Source organism: Neovison vison, chromosome 5 (assembly GCF_020171115.1).
Source record: "Neovison vison isolate M4711 chromosome 5, ASM_NN_V1, whole genome shotgun sequence".
NCBI lineage: Eukaryota > Metazoa > Chordata > Mammalia > Carnivora > Mustelidae > Neogale > Neogale vison.
In genome coordinates this window covers 167,089,367-167,111,857 of record NC_058095.1, presented here as the reverse complement: position 1 = coordinate 167,111,857, position 22,491 = coordinate 167,089,367, and the positions used below count along the sequence as shown (strand labels likewise).

At 44.5% G+C, this 22,491-nt stretch overlaps 1 protein-coding gene across 2 annotated transcripts in view; it reads right to left on the bottom strand.

Annotated features, from left to right (window-relative positions):
- CDC16 (cell division cycle 16) overlaps nt 1-12,774 on the bottom strand; it is a 29,671-nt gene extending 16,897 nt beyond the window's left edge. For both annotated transcript variants that reach the window (XR_006384712.1, XM_044250176.1), the window contains exons 1-12: nt 12,665-12,774; nt 11,677-11,731; nt 11,472-11,569; nt 10,289-10,327; nt 9,806-9,946; nt 8,026-8,185; nt 6,999-7,090; nt 6,387-6,520; nt 5,233-5,312; nt 3,595-3,644; nt 2,572-2,645; nt 1,813-1,938 (exon numbers count right to left, since the gene is read on the bottom strand). Coding sequence is in view for 1 of the 2 variants with exons in the window: in XM_044250176.1 (XP_044106111.1) it covers nt 1,813-1,938; nt 2,572-2,645; nt 3,595-3,644; nt 5,233-5,312; nt 6,387-6,520; nt 6,999-7,090; nt 8,026-8,185; nt 9,806-9,946; nt 10,289-10,327; nt 11,472-11,569; nt 11,677-11,731; nt 12,665-12,712 (1,097 nt within the window). In the remaining variant the exon portion in view is untranslated. The remainder of the gene's footprint in view (nt 1-1,812; nt 1,939-2,571; nt 2,646-3,594; nt 3,645-5,232; nt 5,313-6,386; nt 6,521-6,998; nt 7,091-8,025; nt 8,186-9,805; nt 9,947-10,288; nt 10,328-11,471; nt 11,570-11,676; nt 11,732-12,664) is intronic.
- Nucleotides 12,775-22,491: the final 9,717 nt, after the last annotated feature.

The window sequence follows — 22,491 nt, the reverse complement described above, 5'->3', positions numbered from 1 at the left end:
CAAGTAATAGTAACTGAGTTTGTGAACATGGGGTGGGGGCGGGGAGGGAAACTACCCTAGCCTGTGCTGATAAGAAACCACCCACGGTACATTACGGAGACTTTTTCCCTGCTAATTTACCAGATTGATAGATTAGGGGTTAGTAGACATGGGAACCAAGCTTCAGCAAAGCACTGGATGAGGCCTCACACATCCCGGTGGATAAACTGGAGAACCCTGGACTGGGTATCAAGGACCATTTAGGTAAATCAGTAACGGGATGAACAATTTTAACCTGGAGGGTTTTTTAGTTAGTTTTTTTTGTTTTTTTTTTTTTAAGTTTTTGTTTGAGGGGTGGGGGCAGAGGAAAAGGGAGGAGCACACTCCTCAGTGAGTAGGGAGCCTCAAAGTGGGGCTCAATCCTGTAACCCTGAGATCATGACCTGAGCCAAAGGCAGACACTTAACCGACTTAGCCACCCAGGCGTCTCTGGAGGACTGTTTCTAACATGTTGGCATTAGGACTGAATTTATATGCCCCCTGCCTTGACCAAATTCATGTTAAACCCTACCCCAATGTGATCACATTTGGAGAAGGCCTGTGAGGAAATAATAAAGGTTAGATGAGGTCATAAGGGTGGGAACATGACACATAAGGGCCGGTGCCCCTGTGAAAGAAGAGACCAGAGCTCTCTCCCCGCCACATCAGGACACAGTGAGAAGGTGGCCATGTGCAAGTCCGGAAGGACGCCCCCATTCAGCGACCGACGGGCCAGCACTTTGACCAGGGACTTCCCAGCCTCTGGAGCTATGAGAAAATACATTTTCATTCTTCAAACCACCCAGTCTAAGGCACTTTGGTAAGGCGGTCTGAAGAGACTGATGCAGCGAGGAAGCTGCTTCCTTTACAGTATGTGCACGGATGACCAGTTAGATACAGAAGTCATACATACCAAATATAACAGAACTGAAAAAAATCTGGGAATCATTAATAATTTAGATGTAAAACTGGGCACCAAAAATAAGTCTGATAGTCTGAAAAGGGTCAAACCTAACAAGGAAACATTCGGTGCAAGTGAATGTATGACCCCACTCCTGAATACCACCAGCAAACCAATGAAGGCAGCTAACTTGTACTGAGGGCTTTCTGCACATCAGGTGTTGCTCAAAGTCTGGAACGGTACTGTCAGTTACTCCCAGCCGGAGGTACCGCGATTACATCTGTTTTTCAAGAGGGGGCACTATTGGCCAAGATCAGCAAGCAGTCTGAGCTACTGCACTCCTCCCACCTCCCCAGAGACAGAGAAAGCCCACATAAAAGAACACTGCACGGCAGGCCTAGGGCTGGGGCCACATGAGTCCAAAGAGAGCAGACAGGAACAATAGCAACACTTCCTGTCCCAAAGTAAGACACTCTTAGGGCACATTTACGTCACTGAGTATTGATATCCTTAATATTGATATAAATCTAGAACACTGGCAAATACAGTCCTCTAAGCCCACAGCAAATCCCTTTTGGACTTAAATAGGACATAAATAACAACTGGCATATGAATGCTTTCATTCTTGCATAAGCAGGAGAAGGGTCTCTTCCCTCAGCTTAATTTCCTAGTTCCCTTCTGCACTGGTCAAGGTGAACTGCCAGACAAAATCACTACACCAGCCTCTCTCTCCCTCAATTTCTAGTTATTTTACAATTATAAGCTACTAACAACACACAGGTAAGGTACTTTTGTTTAGTTCAGGAACCCAATGGCGTGGCAGAAATAATGGAAATGTCCATTCTGTGGGGAAAAGCAATCCTTCGTGGGTTTGACCACGTGCTCTGCAGTACCCTTTCATCAGCTGTGCGGCCGTGAAGTAGGCAGCCATGGCCTGGTCGTGCTCACTCTCCACCGCAAACGAGTGCCCGTAGGCTACCCACGCAGGCCCGTAAGTCTTCTCAAGTGTTGTTGCTTTGCTGAAACAAGAGATGTCACCCTAGTCATACAGTCACTCTTAAAATTTTTTCTCCAAAGTTTATACACTTTCCCTTAGAGCCATTTTCTATTTTGTTCACATGGAAGAAGTCAGTTATTATAAATCCGTAGTTATTCTTCCCACACTGGACATTCTTCTGTACTTCAGTAATTGAGTAATACTGGTTAAGGAGCTTGACGGGGCTGCATGGAGTTCCTAAAGCTAAGACGCAGCAGATACTTATATAAACTAGCTCACTATGCCAAGAATTCTGTTCTATAGTCACATTTAGTGACCCCGATCTCACGTGGTTCCATGTAATTTCACAACTGTTAACAGTATCTCTGTAAATAAAAAACAGGCTTCAAATCACATTATTCTTTCATATTTCTTCTCATTTACAAATAATTTAAATATATCGTAAGTTATTGAGAACAAGGTCCACACCACTGACTAAATCTCCCCTCATGACATCTTATAAAAGGTACATAACTGATATAACTGAACTGAATATGCTAAAGAAATCATTCTTTCATACTGCTTTTAAATTAGTTAACTAATTATTGTATTAAAAAGGATGAACAAAAATTCAGTTGCTATAGGCTTATTACAGAGGAAAACAACAGATTCATACCTGAGATATCTTCTGGCATGTTCATTTTTATGACCAACCATAAGATAATAGCATCCCACCGCAAACCAAGACACCTACAAAATTCAGAATTTACTGTGACCATAGATGCTTAACTAGGAACTGGAAATCTCTTAACATATTAGGCCAGAGATGGGACTAGATGTCCCATCACATGTTCAAGCTCAAGTTATTCTAGTTCAAGTTGGAAACTTCTCTGAGACAGGCTATCTATCAAATCCTAGGTGAAAAAGAATAGATTCTTCCTCAAAGTGCCTTCAATGATATTCCTGCAGCATTCAAGATGAGGCCCCTAAACACTTAGTTCAAACACCAGTCCACATCATGTCTGCCCTGGCTTGACCCTGGCTCTAGCAGGCACTCACCAGGATCGACCTCATTAGCTAACTTCTCTTGCACTGGTTTTGCCTCTTTCTTAATTATTTTCATGCTGGCCTAAGATACAGATTGTGTACCTTATGTGGGCCTTAGGCCTTGATCCCTGACTTCTGTCTCTAAAGACATAGTTGCTGATTCCAGTTTCAATTTCTGGGTCCTGGCTGTGACCCACAGCAAAGTGGGAGACACAAAGATTCAATCACTACACAGTTCAGTTAGGTATCTTACACGTACAATATGAAAGAGCATTACTCGCCAGAGGTGATATGACTTTCACTTTCAACGTCTTATTTTTCTTACATCAAGTATTCTAAAATAAGTATATATAATTTCCATAACCAGAAAAAAAAAGGATTTTTGTCTTATTTGTGTCTTTTGTTATTGTCTGAAGAGATCTAAAAAAAAGAAGAAAAACCTTCATGGACTGGAAAATGTAATGCTGCTTCTAATTATCATCATCACTAGGAGGTTCTTCAACACCTTGAAATAAAACATTATTCACTTGAACTTAAATGTAAGTTACTACTTAAACACCAATTAAGTATTTTTTTAAGGTTCAGGTAACAAAGAAAACAAACAAACAAACAAAAACCATCAAAAAAAGGTATACATTATACATGTACTTACAGGATTACTAGGATATAGATCCACCAACTTATGAGAAAGATAGAAAAGTTCTACATTAGGGAAAAAGAAAAAAATTACATCCAATGAATTTTAAAATACAACTTTCCTCTAGTTACATCGAACAAAATCACATAGATTTTGTTCTCACGGCAATAACTTCATACTTTTCTTTCTTTCTACCTAATGAGATACATGAACCGCACAGGGCAGCTGCTGCAGCTGCTTCGTTCACCTCCACCGTCCCCACTCCTGCCCCCGTAAGTGAGCGGGGAGGAACTGGATGAACGGCACATGACACAGCCCATCATGTTGCTTAAAAAGGTCTCAGCTCTTCACCTGTCTTAAAAAGTGGGGGCGCCTGGGGGGGCTCAGTTGGCTAAGCAATTGCCTTCAGCTCAGGTCATGATCCCAGGGTCCCAGGATCGAGTTCCACATCAGGCTCCCAGCTCCACAGGGAGTCTGCTTCTCCCTCTGACCTTCTCCCCTCTCAGGCTCTCTCTCAAATAAATAAATAAATAACTTAAAAACAAAAACAAAAACTGATGTCTCTGACTTCATGGCCTTATTATGGACCATCTTAATCACCCACAACCAATCTGCATAACCAAACTATCTTCAGTTTACCAACTCAGCAAGATGACTTCTTGATAAATAAGTCCAAGTCCTACCCTGTTTACCCTGGTGACATTTCCCACACGCAGACTCGGACTCATGAGACCAGGAGAGCCAGCATCTGCAGGCATCTGCACAGAGCTCCAGGAGACGGGACGCTGCTGGCCCACAGGCTGTGAGCAGCAGGGTTTGGGGCTGGAGCGTCTGGCTCTTTAAACTCCTGGCAGAGTTCACTACTCAGTTTAAAAGATTTAAGGGCAAATAGCATCTAAATGTAACTGAATGTTTCTGAAATGTTAAAATATGGAAAGCACAAGCAAAAAAATCTATCCCCCTCCAGTTTCTAAACAGTTACTGCCTGCTGTCTTACCAATTTTCTTACGGATTTTACAAAAGGAAAAACAGAAAAACTGCCCCCCAGTACTCTAAAGCTTATGTAACCTAAGCCAGAAACTACATTGGCGAAAACGAGGCAAGGAGGAAGGAAGAGTGTCCTGGCTGACCCTCAGTCATTTCGATAAGCCTTTCTTACCCTTATTCCTCACCCTCGCTGAAGAACTCCACTACGTTGTCACCTGCAATCTCAATTATCCAGGATTTATGAGAGAAAAACTTCCAGTTACAGAATTTTTTTTGGATTAACGATTATTATTTTTTTAAGGATTTTATTTATTTGCCAGAGAGAGTGTGTGTGCGCACACAAATGGGAGAGCAGCTAGAAGAGGGAGAAGCAGGCTCCCCAACGCACAGCTTGATCCCAGGACCCTGGAATCATGACCCGCACCAAAGGTAGACACCTAACCACTGAGCCTCCCAGGCACCCCACCCCCAACCACCCCTTAACAATTATCATTTTATTTATTGTTTGATTTTAGGTAGGCTCCACACCCAGCACAGAGCCCAACACAGGGCCTGAACTCATTACCCTGAGATCAAGAGCTGAGTCAAAAGTTGCACATCAACCACTCTCAACCAAAGGAGCTACCCAGGCACCCCAACAATTATTTGAATTAAAAAAACATTTACCATTTGCTTTATTCAGCTCCACAAGTGTTCCTATATGTACAGGCAAACAGTTTGCATGGAAAGGATCTTTCTCCATTACTCTGAAAGTCAATGCAACACATTTACTACACCAGAAACAGTTCGTAACAGATCATAACTCATTAAAATTAGCTCTGTCTAAATACTCATTACAACATCATGTAGAATACTGTGGGTTACAATACCTTACTTTTTTTCTTTAAGATTTTATTCATTTATTTGACAAAGAGATCACAAGTAGGCAGAGAGGCAGGCAGAAGGAGAGAGAGGGGGAAGCAGGCTTCCTGCCGAGCAGAGAGCCCGATGCAGGGCTCGATCCCAGGACCCTGAGACCATGACCCAAGCCAAAGGTAGAGGCTTAACCCACTGAGCCACCCAGGTGCCCCTCTTTTTTACTTTCTTATTCATCTTCAGGTTGGCACAGCTAAGGTAATGATTATCTTATAGATGAAAGGGAAAATTCTGGTTTATTTGTTAATAATAGAAATAAATACTATCACATGTATTTAGTTCAAGTCAATAGAATTATAACACATAAAACAAGCAATCCAATTATTTAAAAGGATTAAAAATAATATGAGCAGATATAAACAGATCATAAGCATTTGTCAATTAAAATTTTTATGGTATCAAGGATTTTAAGCAACCCCAAAGATCTGTTAAAAATAGCATATGTGTGTTCATTTCAACAACACACACATTAAAAACAGCATACGTAATTTAGCTAAAAGACAACTTGAATCGTGCGCACTTGAAGGCTGGTGTTGGCGGGGAGAGGGACTGGCTAGTTAGTGAGCCTGACTCAGCACCCAGTACCCAGAGGAATTCACCTGTCCCTACTTTAACAAAGAATGGATTTTATAAGACTATGTGCCAGAATCATAGTTCCAAACTTGCAAATTGTAAAAGACAAATGAGGGGCATGTCTATTCCCAAGGTAATGGAATAAAGCAATAGTGTGCATAAACCTGTGTCTATAAATTGCTCCTTTAAGACAACAGAAACCCTCTAATAGTCAGCAAAAGGTAAAGACAAATTATCATCAATTAGTTCAAGATTACTTGGAAAGCAGTCCTGACTGCTACAAATGGGACTGGGCTCTATGCTCCCACACAGAAATGAGTAGATATACTTACACAGAAGTAAGCTTGTAGCACATTTTAAAATCACAGTTATAATAATGTCTTTCAGCTAAAGACACTACCACATCCAGATTCTCTTGCAAACCATCTACAGACTCGGGGAGGACAGTTTCACTAGGTTTATTATACTGCAACAGAGAAGATAAACGTGAACTCAGTGAGCAGTACATATCAAACGGCAGACTCCGTCTGTGCCAAGGGCCGGGGCTTGCACAAGGCAGGTGTGAACCTCCAGAAGGCCTAACTTCCCGTCCCATCCACCCTCCTCTCAATTAGCTCAACTCTCTTCTCAATTTTGACGGAATTCCAGGGCAGGAAGTAATTTACAAATTACAAGTTCAGGAAGCATAAGAAAAAGTTCTCATTTTCATACAACATCATCCCATTTATGTGATAGTTTAATTAGTATAATGAGTCCCTAGGAGAAAGACATGTTTTTGGAAGCTTTTTTATTAATCACATCATAGATTTTAAGTAATCTAAATTTATTCTTGCAAATATGCTAAATTAATAAAAATTAACTTTTAAAAATTGAACCAGTAAAAGAACAGAGGCCAAATTCAGTGACATATTTACATAAACCAAAAACAACGTGTTTTTACTTACCTTTTTTAATTTGTTCTCAAAGAGAAAGCGTAGCAATTCCTGTTCTTCAGTACAGAGCTTGCTAAGAGGTAGTGACTCAAGAAGTTCTTTTTCTTAAAAATGTTAAGAACAAAGAATGTCCTCACAATATTTATAGGGGGGAAAACATCAGCAATGAAAAATATTCTATAATTTTTGGTCTAAGCAAATCAAACTCAGAGGAGAAAATAACAAGATCAAAATGTACTAGAAAATCTAAGACAATGGTTCCAGACCCAGATGATGAGAAGTACCTGGAGGGCTGAGCCATGAAGCCTTTTAGGCGATGTTGGTCATCACGAGGTACAAGGACCAACAAGCTGGTTTCCCAACCTCACTCTGTGTGGACAGAGTCGGCCGTCCTAGCACAAGACAGTTAGCAGGATCTCTGATCTCTACCCACTAGATGCCAGTAGCAACCTCACACTCCCAAGCCCAATTTGTAAAAATCAAAAATGGACCCTTAGGGGGCAAAATCAACCTGGCTGAGAACCAAGGCACTAGCCTAAACTATGCTTGAACCTCATTCATACACCTCCACTTTCTCTCCGCTTCGTGCATGTCTCCTCCTCCAATTACTGCTCACACACTAAGTCTATGGCTCTCAGCCCTAGTTGTACCTTTGGGTCATCTGAGAGCTTTAAAACATCTGATGCCAAAGCCCCAACACCAGAGATTCTGTTCCACTTGCCTGGAGTTGGGAACTGCACACTGATGTTTTCAAAGCCCTTTGGGGCTTTGAGATATACACAGGTCGGGCACCTCTGAATCAGATACCGAGAACTCAGTTTACACTACCTTAAGTCACTTCTCCAAAAGATGGTCTCATCATAGCAAAACCCCTAAAGATTCTGACAACAATGTGCTCCGCATTTGAAGATGATAAGGAAGTTAATACATCCATTTAAACCTGCACATAGTCTGCTCTTGATTCTACAGAATTCAGAGGGAAAAAAAAATTCAACCAATATTAATCGTGTTTAACATGAAAACACCTGAGTTTCCAAACCTTCTTGGGCTGTCAACATGTGATGGGATGTTAAAAGATCAAATGCTTCAAAACAGTAGGCATCGAGCTTCAAAGCTTCTTTGTAACTACAGGTAGCCAGGGCTCGGTTGTCCAGGGCATCATAGATCTTCCCTCGTAGGAGACAAATAGAGCTCTTTATCTGTTGGAAAAATGAGTCACGCACTAAATCAATACTTCTAAGCTTAATTTTTGATCAAGAATTATATATTATTTGGGGCACCCGGGTGGCTCAGTGGATTAAGCATCTGCCTTTGGCTCAAGTCATGATCCTGGAGTCCCAGGATCGAGTCCTGTATCAGGCTCCCCACTCAGTGGAGAGCCTGTTTCTCCCTCTGACCCTCCCCACCCTTGTGCTTTCGCCCATGTGCAAATAAAAAAATAAAATAAAAACTGAGACTCTTACCCTCTAAAAGGATTTATTCCATCCCAACCATCAGATGGCATAAATTAACAGAAACAGGAAAGCAAAGTAAAACTTTTCTAAGCTGTTTCTCCCAGGCTCTTCTCATTTTAACAATTTTTATACAGCACATGCCACAGCTACTTTGTTCCTTATCTGTTCTGTCTCAAAAAGGGTAATGATTTAGATAGCAAACAACATACAAATATTAAACTCAGGCAGTTTGACAGGCAGCTCTCAATGAAAGGTTCTTAGTTAATATTGGAAAATGCAGCAACATAGCACCATGGTCAGGATTTGTAGGACTGGATAGATCTAAGTTCAAATCTCAGCTCTGATGCTTACTAGTGACCCCAGACAAGTTTCCTTTCCCCATCTAACTTACAAGGCCTGAGAACTAGAGGGAATCATTCTCTGCACAGCTAGCACATGCTACGGTGTTCACAATGTAACCACCGCATTACCACAGTTAACATGAGTAATTCAACTTATATTCCAGACTCTGACCCTCAAGGAACACGTAACTAAACTTATAGATGATACAGAAATGGGCAGCTGAAAGGGGTGAAAGGCACAGAAAAGTCATCAGGAATTCCAAACCTAAAACCGTTAGAAGATATAACAAGCTAAACATAGACCAAATCAGTACCCTGTGACCTGTTAAAATTAAAAAAAAGTAATTTCATAAAATAATAACACATTACAAGTAAACCATGCATTTCTTAGCAAGAAATTAATGGATAAGCAGTCCAAAATAATAATGGTAACACCAAGCTCCCTCATAAATATCTTTATTAGTGGAAAAATTAATGCACTTCTTAGCACATAGATATCTCAAGAAGGCTGTTAAAAAAGAAAAAAATAGAATAGTTCAGACTAAAAAACCGTGAATATCATTTATTATGTTACATCACATAATCTCCACCAACAAGGAATTTACAACTTCAGGCAGATATGAAGTATACAAACTGAAATATATACTAAATAACATAGTAACACCAGACCACTCCCTGCAAAGAAGCAAACTAAGGTAACCAAGGTTTTTTGTCGGGGGGGGGGGGGGGGGGGGGGGAAGAGTTTGCGACACAGTAAGATGGGGAAAGGTTTAAGGTATCAAAAATGAGAAGAAAGATCTCAGGTGAGCCTCTTTCAGATTCAAACATATGAGGACATAACTACAGCTTCCAACTAAGGACACAGAAACGTTCGGGATCTTTTTGTGTTTCAGTTGCAAACAAGCTGGGAACCAAACTGTTTTAATGTGGTTATACTGAAATACAAGAAAGTGATTTACGTTTGCCACGTCATGTGAGTAATTCTCACTGATGTTAACGGCAGCATGCTAACTGTATGACTTACCGAAGACTGTGACATTTCCCAGTCACTGGAGGGGTCTTTCAAGCCACTTTCGTCCTTCAAGTATTTTTCAAATAACCTTTTGTTGATCGGCTCCTCCATGTCGAGAATGTCAAGAGCCTGTTGATGTTCTCTCGCAGCATACTGTGTAAAACCAGAAATCCTGTCCATCACCCATGACTGCTAACAGTACACACACAAGTCCTGTAGACTTTAAAAGGGCAATATAATATCATACCCATTACCTGAATTTAAAACGTAGAGTTTAAAATTTAAAATTCTAAAGCAGAATCTTCTTCATGCATGTCAGATTCCAGTACATGGAGAATCAATATTTTATAGCAAACAATACTAGAGAAAACATTTCCTCATGAACTACTTTACTGCCAAGCTTGATCATCAGAATCCTTACACATCCATAGGGATGTGTAACATTCACATAATTAAATTTTTACCAAAGAAAACTGAAACTGAGAGCATACTTACATGGCATCTAGCTGCAAGGTAGCGACAAGCTTCATATAGCTAAGAAAGAAATCAATCTATTAAAAAAGAGATCAAGATAATATACACCCGCATTCTAAGAGAAAACTATAAACATAAAATGAAGTTACTTTCATTAACGTCCTTTTACTCTAGCAGAAAATCCAAATCCATTTTTAACTCATATTCATCTGTTTATCAGGTACTAATGATTCAAAAGGAGTAAGGAGGGATACCCAAGTGGCTCAGTTGATTAAGTATCGGCCTTCACCTCAGGCCATGATCCCAGGGTCCTGGGTCAGAGTCCTGCATCAGGCTCCCTGCTCAGCTGGGAGCCAGCTTCTCCCTTTGCCCCGCACTCCCCCCATGCTTGTGTGTGCTCGCTCTCTCTCTCTCTCTCTGAAGTAAATAAAATCTTTTTTTAAAAAAAGGCAAAATAAAACAATAAGATGGTTGAGAATAAAAAGGAGTTGGGATCTGCCCTCAAGGAGGTTTTGGCAGGAAGACATAAACACAGCACTATGTAAGACATAAACAACAAAAAGTCTGAAAGAAGAGCATGAGAAATACTAGCCAGTTAAAGAAAACATGTGCAAGGGAGAGAAAAGTGAGAGGTTGGCCAGCATTCCAGGCACTGAGCACGAACAGCTGTCACATGTCCAGGGGACTGCAAGTAGTCAGCAAGACTGGGCTGCATGACATGTGGTGGTCTTGGTGGTGGGTTCCACACAGACTGCAGAGAAATCATAAGGGACCTTTGGTGCCTACTGACGTATCTGATTTTTACCCTGTAAGTGATGAGAGATCACTGAGTGATATTGTGAGTGCTGTAGCCAGGCCTGGGGTTCTGTATTTTGTGACAGTTTAAAAGACAGTTAAAAAGAGAGACAAAGTAGAAAGGCATAGATGTTACTAGAGAAAGCAGACAAAGTAAAGACCCGACGTGTATAAGCAGTAATGAGAGTGAAGGGAATGTCCATAATTCCAGGGTTATTGAGAAAAAAGAATTTTCAAAACTTAGAGATTAGATTGGGGTGGGGAGGCAAAAGTGACTGAGATTAGGAATAAGAAAATTTCTCTTCACATTCAGTGAGAAAAACTGAATCCTTTTAAATAATTTTGACATTTAATCTAATGACAATTTTGAAAAGCTTTGGGAAGCTTTCACATTCACACCAACACTTACTTTATCCAGTTTTCGTGACCGAAGTGCATGAGCCGCTCTATGATATTGCGCTGTTAGGTAAAGACATTGAGCCAACCAATAAATGTCCTGGGGTTCCTCTGAAAGGAAAAAAAAAAATCACATAAAGTAGTAATAGGTACAAGGAAAAATAGAAAGATTTTTTAAATACAAAAATCAGAAAAAAAAAATAGAAGTTGTCACTTACCATGAGAGAGTGAAGCTACTTTATCTGCCCAAAATAGAGCACTTTGATACTGTTGCTGTATTAAAAAAAAAATACTGTTATTTCAATAGTTTTAAACAAATATCTAATATTATTAGAATATTATATAGTAAATCAACATCTTAATACAGTAAAAGTTTGCATGTTGCAGGGGTCCACCAATCCTATCTCCATTTTACATCTCAGCTGAGCTTGGTTCAGGTACAATTAAAACAGCGTTGTAAGATCTTTGACAATATACAGCTCAAGAAGGCAGGATTTCTTTTTAAACTTATACATTGGAAAAATGTTAGCAGCAGGCCCCTACAGCACTAGGCCGTTTAAACAATTCTCTTACAGCATCTCCTCAATAGCAACGTTCTCCGTTCCTGAACGCAAACTGCAACTCTGTTGCCAGTCAATCCGCCAGGAGGAACGCTTAGGGAATGGTTACAAATGTGCAAACTTCCAGTGCCCCAAGGGTGGACACCAGGCCCGTCTCATCGCTCACCGGTCCCCGGGGCCCGAGAGAAGTGCCCATCCGAGCCGTTCCGCGGACCGACCGAGGTACCGGCTCCGGCGGACGGCGGGCGTCGGCATCCCGCGGCCCCTCTGAACACCTCACCCGAGCGCGGCTCCCCGTCCACCGGCTCAACTCCGAGGCCGCCTGCGCCGTCCCCGCACGGCAGCGTCGCGCCCGCAGCAGGCACCGGCTCGGCCAGCAGCAGTCCGGCCGCGGCCCAGCGGGCTGCGCGCACGTGTGGGGCCGGCGGGCCGCTCGGCGGCGTCCGCTCCGGCGTCCCTCGTCCTTCCCGCTGCACCGCGGGCGGGCGGGGCGCGGGGCTGGACCCGTCCCTTCGGGGCTTCAGCCCAGGGCGAAGGCCCAGGCCCGGCCGGACCAAGCGCCACCAAGGCCGCGGCGACAGTCTGCCCTGCGGACCCGGGCTCCGAGCCGGCTCGTCTCCCGCGCGCCCCGCGTCAGGCCGCCCACCTGGTCCAGGTACTGCCGGACTCGCTTCCGCAGCCGCTCCAGGTTCATGGCCGCGGGGCGGGGAGTCCGACCGAGCGCCGTCCACCGCCGCGGCGCGCGCCCGCCTTCCCGCCGCCCGCCGGGCCCGCCCGGAGCCCGCACAGCAGCGGCCCGCGCCTGCTCCGACCCCGCCCCGCGCCTGCTCCGACCCCGCCCCGCGCCAGAGCTTCCGCTCCCGGCCGGACCCCGCCCCGGAAGCCGTTCGCGAACGCGCCCCGTGTGGCGCCAGAAGCCGGGGTCGCGCCTTCGCTTCCGAGGCGCTTCTTTGACCCTCGGGTTGCCGGCGGTTTGGGGGCCGTGGACGCCTTTCCTTTGCACTCAGGGTCCCTGGTCGCGGGGCGCGTCGTGCCGTCCGTGCGCCGTTCACTCATGGGCTCGCTCTGCGGCCGGCGGGGGCGACCGCGGACGGGCTGGGGGTGCAGGCGGCGACGCTGGCCCCGAAGCCCCACGTGTCCCCGTCCCGCCGCAGAGGCAGAAGCCCCAGGTCGAGGAGGCCGCGACCAGAGCCCGGGGAGGAGCCCGGAGGCCGCCCGCGAAGACCGATTCCGGGCGGGGGGGGGTGCTACGGAGCCGCGGTGGGCGCCCCGAGCCCCGCGGTCCGGCCCAGCCGACCTTGGGGCGCCCGCGGCCGGAGCCGGAGGCCCCTCTTGAGCGACCCTCCCGCACCCGAAGCGTGAGCTCCGCCGCGCTGTCCGGGGAGCCCAGCGAGCGGGGTTCGGGCGGGCCCCCCCGCCCCGCCGTGACCCCCGCCCCGCCGTGACCCCCGCCCCGCCGTGACCCCCCCGCCCTACCGTGACCCCCGCCCCCCCCCGCCACGCCCTCGTCCGCCCGCGGTGGCCCCTCACCCGCGGGACGGCCTCCGCCTCGCGGCCCCCGCGCGGGCACGAGCGCCCCCGGTGCTCTGTGTGTCCGACCGCGCGTGGGAGACGCGCAGACCAGGCCGGCCCGCGAGACGCGGTGGAAGTGGTTGTGCGGCTGCCGGGAGCGGGGCTTGGGCGGGCGGTCACCGGGGAGGGGACGGGAGGCCACGATGACCCCAAACGGGCCGCAGCGGCTCCCGGACCCTGCGGAACGCGGGGTGGACAGTGTGTGCGAGCGTCGCGCGGCGGCCCGTGGCGTGTCCCGGACGGAGCGCGGGGGCCGCGACCACGTAAGTGATGACACTGAGCCTCTCCTCACGATGAAGTCCGTTCTCTAAGCAAAGCCGACGCACTCATCACCCAGGGAAAGTGTGTGGACGGGTGGACCGCGAATGAAGACGAAAGCCAGGAATCACGGGGAAACCTACCGTAACATGCCGGCTTCCTGCAGAGGTAAAGCCGCTGTCGGAAGACCCGTGATTCGGGGGGCCCGGGTGGCTCAGTCTGCCGAGGACCTGCCTCTGGCTCCCAGGTCTGGGTTAGGGTCTGCGGATGGAGCCCCACATGGGGCTCTCTGCTGCGCGGGGCGCCTGCTCCTCCCCCCCCCCCCGTGGTCTCTCTCTCTCACTCTCTCAAAAAAATAAAATATTTAAAAAAAAAAAAAAGACCAGTGGCTCAAGAATTAAAATGAGCAAATTACTGAAAATACACTTCATCAGGAAAGAAATACAAATAGAGTCTAGACATATGAAAGAAAACTTAACTTCATAATAAAAATTAAAGTGATAGTGGGGTGCCACTTTTCATACATCAGCAAAGGTCAAAAAAATTGGTGATGCTTTTTTGACAAGACTGTGGGGAGGGGTGCCTGAGGGGGCTCAGTTGATAAGCGCCTGCCTTTGGCTCAGGTCATGATCCCAGGGTCCTAGGATCAAGCCCTGCCCAGCAGGAAGCCTGCTTCTCCCTCTGCTTGTGTTCCCTCTCTCACTGTGTCTTTCTCTGTCAAATAAATAAATTAAATTAAAAAAAAAAAAATGTGGGGAAACAGGCTCATATGTTATTTTTGTGGGTGATGTTGGTCTACTGTCTATGGTGAACAAGTTGGAAAGTCTTCCAAAACTAAATATGACATACTCTGCCTTAATGTTTCCACTTCTAGAGATACATGTTGCACATGTGCTGAATGACCTGCTTCATAAGGCTAGTCAGAGCAGAAGGTTAGGGACACTTTAATAACCTGACAGATAAGGGGCGCCTGGGTAGCTCAGTGGGGTAAAGCCTCTGCCTTCGCCTTTGGTCATGATTCTGGGGTACTGGGATCGAGCTCCGCGTCGGGCTCTCTGCCCAGCAGGGAACCTGCTTCCCTTCCTCTCTCTCTCTGCCTTCCTCTCTCTCTCTGCCTGCCTCTCGGCCTACTTGTGATCTCTGTCTGTCAAATAAATAAATAAAATATATTTTTAAAAAATAACCCAACAGATAGGAAACCGATTCAAGAATTCCCAGTGTAGGGGCGCCTGGGTGGCTCAGTGGATTAAGCCTCTGCCTTCGACTCAGGTCATGATCTCAGGGTCCTGGGATCGAGCCCCGCATCGGGCTCTCTGCTCAGAAGGGAGCCTGCTTCCTCCTCTCTCTGCCTACATGTAATCTGTCTGTCAAATAAATAAACAAAATCTTAAAAAAAAAAAAAAAAGAATTCCCAGTGTACTCACATAGTGGAATACCATGCAGCTGTTTAAAAGAAGGCAGGGGTGCCTGACTGGCTCAGTCAGAAGAGCATGCAAATCTTGATCTCAGGGTCATGAGTTTGAGTCCCATGTTGGGTGTACAGATTACTTAAAAATAAGTAAATAAACTTCAAAATGTATAAATGAAATTAAGAAATAGAAGAACAAGGCAGTTCTGTGTATGGATATAAAACAATCTCCAACATACATTAAGGCGGGGGAAGCAAGGTATAGGAGAGTGTTTCTCACATGCATCCATTCGGGTTAAACAGGAAACTAACGAATGGATAAGAAGATCCTTAAACTTCCCCCTGGAAGACAAATCAAAAACTGGCCACAGTGCAATGCCTTCTGGGACGAGCACTGGAAGCTATGAGAGGACTTTCCCTGGGTGTCTTCTTTCACCCCTTGAATTTCAGACCATGTACATGTAGTACCTTTTAAAGGTAGATATAACCTTTATAAATATAAAAGCCCAAGAAAGAAAGAAAATGCAGAGAAATGAAAAGAGCATAAAACTTCCCATAAAGAATCCTATCCACTCAGAAATTCTTTTCTTAGCACTTTAGTGAATAATCTGCCATCTCCTCTATACACACACACACACACACACACACAGAGGTAACACATTGAAATTTCTTCTCCTATACCTTTCTCTTCACCTCTTCCCAGAAACAATCACTATCAACTATTGCTGTACACTTCATACTCTCCTTTCTGTACTTTGAATGTACATATACACATTTATAAATATCTTTTTCTTTTCTACAAAGAAGGATGGTGTGATATGTAATTATTTTGAGATTTGCCTGTGTCACTGGTATACATTAACGATCTTTCCCTGTCAGAACCTGCTTTGTTCTTTCCAACAACTGAAAAATGTTTCATGTTATATTCATCAAACCAGGCTCTGGGATGTGATGCTACACAAACACACTATAGATCACACCTGAGTGTCCGTGATGGTTAATTTTATATGTCAATTAGACTGGAGCATAGGATACCCGTATCTTTGGTGGAACATGATTCTGGGTTTGTTCATGAGCTGTTCTGGATAGAATTAATATTTGAATCAGTAGACTGAGTAAAGCACATTGCCCTCCCCCAGTGTGGGCCTCATCTAATCCATTAAATGCATGAATAGAACAAAAAGGTAGAGTAAGAGAGAATTTGCTCTCTGCCTAACTGCTTAAGCTGAGACATTCATTGATCTGCCTTGGGACTCAGACTCAGACTGGAATTCACACTATTGGCCCTCCCAGGTCCCCATCTTGCCAACAGCAAATCTCGGGACTTCTCAGCCTCCATAACTGTATGAACCAGTTTCTTATAATAAATCATGTATGCGCACACACACACACACACACACACACACTCACTCCTCTCTCCTATTAGTTCAGTTTCTCTGGGAAACAGATTAATACAATGGCCATTTCATTTAGGAGATCATTGAGCTCCCCAAGTTGAGCTTATGTGTGCCTCATACACTTTTTAATAACACTGTATTTTCTTCATTGAAACATGATTGTAATTGCCTGTTCATTTTTTCATATCATCTGTCCCTTAGTCTGTGTATTCCTTGAAGGCCAATACTGTGGGAGAATGTGAGGAGAGGGAAATAAATATAATTTCCTCTATTAATCAAACCATACTTCGGCATTCAAACATTTGGCAGAGTTCTAATTTTGTTCCTAACCTTCGATTGGTACCTGAAATGAGTCTCCCCAGACCAGTGTCACAGTTTGATAGGGCTGCTTTCCATCTAGAGGCTCCAGGGAAGAATTCAGTTCCTTGGCTTTTCCCGATTCTAGAGGCTGCCTGCATAGCACATTCACTAGGTCAGGAATTCCGCATCTTTGCGGCTGTTATTCCGCCAACTGAACCACCCAGGTGCCCCAACAATTGTCTGTCAAATTAACCTCAATGTAGATAAGTAATGTCTGATTACTGTTTGTTAACTGGAGGTTTTATGTTGATTCATAAATGTACAGCCTAGGGGTGCCTAGGAAGCTCAGTCAGTTAAGCATTTGCCTTTGGCTCAGGTCAGGATCCTGGGGTCCTGGGCAAAAGCCCCCAGCCCCCTCCCCTGTGCAGGCCCACTCCAACCAGGCTCTCTGCTCAGCTGTGGGTGGCTTCCTCTGCCCTTCCCCTCCACCATGCTTGGGCTGTCTCTCTGAAATAAGTCAATAAAAACTTTTTTAAAAAGTCAATGTACAGCCTGTGACATCGGCTCTCATGGAAAATGAGACCCTGCAAGGATAATTTTGCTGCTCAAGGTCACAGAGCCAGTCAGCACAAAGCCACAGCTAAAAGCTGGATGTCAGGGCAACAATGACTTCTGTTGTCTGATCTGTTAGTGACTGAAGTGTGGCTTTAAGGCAACTACACGTTCTGGAGGAAATAGCTCAGGGTGAGTGACCATCTCGGAATCTTTAGGACATTGCTGATCGCTTACTGCTGTGACCCTGTGTTCACTTGAGCACAGAGGAATTGATTCGTTCTTTGTTGTGCAGGGCCTCTAACAGTTGAGCGTGTGTGGTGTCGTAATTTGAGCATATTTCCGTCATAGAATACTGTTGCTTCATTGATTGTTTTATTCAGATGGTCCTAAGTCGGGGCAAGTGATCCGGGGACATGTCACATATCTGTGTCAGTGGGAGTCAAAGTAACTCATGCCCACAGAAACTTGACTGGAGATTACCATCTCTGCTTGGGAGCCATCCTGCTGGGGAGCTGAGTTTGAGGGTTGGGAAAATGACCATCAGCAGCATCCCCTTTGAAGAGAGAGAAGATCTTAACTGGAGGGTCCTCGGAGAATTTGGAAGTGCCCAGTGGTTTGAGCCTACTGTCCCTCTGGGCATCTGGGTTCAGGAGCTGGAGCTGCAGTACCAGGGAGCACCACTAGTGACCGCCACTTCTCCATGAATCCTTGGCTTTGCTCTACGGGCTGTAGGGGACCATGGCTGGCCCAGGACTGGAGACTGGTCAGTCCAGGGATGTCAGAAGGTTGTCATGTCAGAAGCCTGAGAATCATGGAAGGCTCCAGACTAATAGCTCCTAGGGTTCTTTCTGTTTCAGCCACTGTTTTGAGGGTCAGTACTGTGTGTAGTTCATCCTTAATATACTTGTGGATTATATAAAATTTACTCTGGTCCCAAAATAGATTTGGGAGTTTTTGGCAGTCCCATGTCTCACTATCTTTGAGAAACCAGCACGTGGTCATTTGCATTATGGAACTGCTGCTAGAGGCTGGGTGACATAGAGGAGGGATGTAAGGTCAGGAAGGAAGGAGGCCCCTAAGCGCAGGCAGCATGCCGCACAGATGAACCCAGCCTCTCCTCCAGCCACTCCTCTGCCCCCACCAACCCGTCCTCTATCACCCATCACTAACCCCATTCATTATACTATGGTGATCTTAAGGCATTTCAAAGTCCTATACATTGAAACTAATTTGATGCACAGTGTAATGTGGGATTAAAAACACACCTGGTACCTTACTTTTTCAAGTTATCTTTAAAATCAAAGCTCCCAGGCACCTAGGTGGCTCAGTGGGTTAACGCCTCTGCCTTCAACTCAGGTCATGATCCTAGGGTCCTGGGATCAAGCCCCGCATCGGGCTCTCTGCTCAGCAGGGAGCCTGCTTCCCTTCCTCTCTCTCTGCTTGCTTGTGATCTCTGTCTGTCAAATACATAAATAAAATCTTTAAAAAATAAAAATAAAAATAAAATAAATAAAAATAAAAATAAAATCAAAAAATAAAATGCCTCCCTAAGAGGCATGTGTGAAATAAGACCCATTTGCCAACTAAAGACTCTCAGGGCAAAGTTCAGAGAGGAAAGAGCCAAAATCACCCTGTTGTTGGAAGAGCTGTGCTGTTTCCCAACAGAGAGCTGTTTCTTGACGATGTGACAGCCATTTTTTTTTTAATTTTATTAATTTATTTGAGAGAGAAAGAAAGCACAAACAGGGGAACAGGAGGCAGAGGGAGAGGGGGAGAAGCAGGCTCCATGCTGAGCAGAGAGCCCGATGCAGGGCTCGATCCCAGGACCCTGGAATCATGACCTGAGCCAAAGGCAGAGGCTTAACCCACTGAGCCACCCAGGCACCCCTCACATCATCTTTTTTAAAAATTGCAGCTTCATCGAGGCAATTTTATACAATAAAAATCACCCCTTTAAAGTATATATCTGAGTGGTTTTGGTATTTTCAGTGTTGTGCGATCATTACCAAATTTAATTTTAGATTTAGTTTATTGAGTAAATGAAGGTGTGTATGAGTCTTTTGGTCTTTTTTTTTTTTTTGAGGCATTAACTATAGGATAGATGTTCATTGTTGTAGAGCAGTATGAGGGGTCTTTTCTGGGTATAACAGAGAGAGTAAACATTTTTTGAGACACTCTTGGCAACACTCAATCCATCCATCCAGGGCCCACAGATTCCTTTTAGGTCTTAGGGTTATGTGTTCTGGAGTCTGGTGTAGTTTTTTCACATGGAGGAGTTTTAATCTGATTTATTTAGATACTTGTTAAAGTTACAATCACAGATTTTTAAGGTAAATTATGCAAATCCATCTGCGAATTTTAAACAAATGCCCAAGAGCACAACAATGATAATAAAGTATCATGGCTAGAGAAAAACCTCCATAGCTCCCAATATTACTGTTCTGTGTAACTGGTTTCCAGTTATCAGCTGAAGAAGCACAAAACTAGTTTTGCTGCATCATCTGGTCAGGGGTAGTCTTGGAGCGCTGTGTCACGCATGCACACAGCTGTCCTCAGTGTGATAGCAGTGGGGAGAACCTAGCCAGCACCCAAGAGAACCAGGACTTGGGGGAGTCCACGGCCACTTGCCATTTTCCCCACCACACTTCTGACATTTGTCTTCTTTTCAGTTTGTGTTTTGAGTCCTTCCTGCCCCCTTCACTCTTTGGGTTCAGGCTTGGACATGGCCTTGCTAAACATCAGTTCCAGTTCTCATTGGATTGAAAGTATGTATTGGAAATAACACTTTCCTTAGGCAAGGACAGTAAAATATCAATTTACTAGAATGCAAAGGAAATACAATATTTCAATTTACTGACAATTCTATTTCATTTAGAATCAATCATATAGTCTTTTTCTTTTCATGGTTGCATAATATTCCTTTGGATGGTTAGATCACATCTTGCTTACCTGCTCATCAGTCGATGGACATTTGGGTTGTTTCTACTTTTTGGCTATTATAAATAATCTTGCTGTGAACATTCTTATACAAGTTTTGTGTGGCCATGTGTTTTCAGTTCTCTTGAAAATAGTGGAATTTTCGGTTAGATGGTAACATTATATTTGAGGAACAGCTAGACTGGTGCACCATTTACCATTTACATTCCTACCAGCAAAGGGTGAGTTCCAGTTTCTCCGTGTCCCTCGCCAACACTTGTTATTTTCTGTCTTTTGATCTGGGTCAACTAGTGGGTGTGAAGCGAGGTCCTGTTGTGGTTTTGACTTGCACTTCCCTGATAATACTGAGCTTCTTTTCATGGGCTTACTGGCCATTTGCCCATCTTCTTTAAAGTAACGTCTATTTAAATAATCAGATAATCATGTATCCTTTCAATTTTGTTGTTGAATATCTTTCTAAAATGCTTTAAAGTACTCTTCCACCACACCAGTGCTTTCACAATTGCACTTTGAGTGCCTGACACACATCTATACATAGACACATACATCTGCGCACAAATACACACACATCCATACATAGACACATACATCTGCGCACAAATACACACACATCCATACATAGACACATACATCTGTGCACAAATACACACACACATCCATACACCTCCAAACACCCACACAGACCCATACATATTCTCTCTCTCTCTCTCTCTCTCACACACACACACACACACACACATTGGCTTATTGGTAATGGGTGGCACTGGGTCTCAGGACACCACTGGCCAGGGTTTTGGGGTTTTTTGTTTTTTGTTTTTTTCCATTTGTTTCCTTCATCCTCTGTGAAGGCTGGTCTGGAAAACATCTGTGGATAAAGTCTGAATGGTGGGACCTAGCTGTACGGATCACTTAGGGAAAGAGGAATAGGTTTCTTGCTCTGTTACAGTACCGTCTGGACTTGGACGGGGGAGAATTAAGGCCACCTCCTCCACTGGAAATAGTCCCATTCCCCTGACCTTCCGCAGCAGCAGTGGGGCTTCAGTGCATAAGTCTTCTGAAATGCTAGAAGTGGAATTCCTATGGCTCTTTTTGATTTCATAATATAGTTAGGATATAGTCAGGCAAAGAACCCATCAAGGGACGGCCAAGATGATCACAAAAGATTATCCGAACTTACATAGTCAGTCAGGGTAAGTTGAAAGCCACCTCAATAAACACAGTAACAGATCACTATGGCTTGAAATAAGTCAAATTAAAGTATTTTCCAATATCTTAAATGGTTAAAATCTTTTAAAAAGAACTTATTGAATTCTCTTCTGCCCCTAACTGCAAACCAAAACTGAGAAGTCACTACTGGGAGCTCTGCTGAGTGTGTGGTATGGCCAGGTCTGGAGGTGTAATTGTTGAATGATGACGCAGAAATATTTCAGTAATTAAATTCTGATTCCAACTACTGATGTAAAAATGTTCCCTTATCCCTGGGTTGATTCTGTCATATAGAAATAACCTTGGGAGTGGGGGGAACGCCTGGGTGGCTCAGTGGGTTAAAGCCTCTGCCTTCGGCTCAGGTAATGATCTCAGGGTCCTGGGATCAAGCCCCGCATCGGGCTCTCTGCCTCTCTGCTTACTTGTGATCTCTGTCTGTCAAATAAATAAATAAAATCTTAAAGAAAAGAAATAACATTGGGGTGCCTGGGTGGCTCAGCTGGCTAAGCATCTGCCTTGAGAGCTCAGGTCATGATATCAGGGTCTTAGAATCAAGTCCAACATTGGGCTCCCTGCTCAGCGGGGAGTTTGCTTCTCCCTCTCCCTCTATCCCTCCCCTACTCATGATCACTCTCCGTCTCTCTCTCTCAAATAAATACATACATACATACATATACATACATTTTTTAAAAAAATTGAATAACCTTAATAGAACACCTACTTTTCATCATCCCATTTCTTTCCAAACCCACTTCTCTAACACACATACATACACAGACATGCACATCCACACATTCACACACACACACACACACACACACACACAGTTACACACACCCA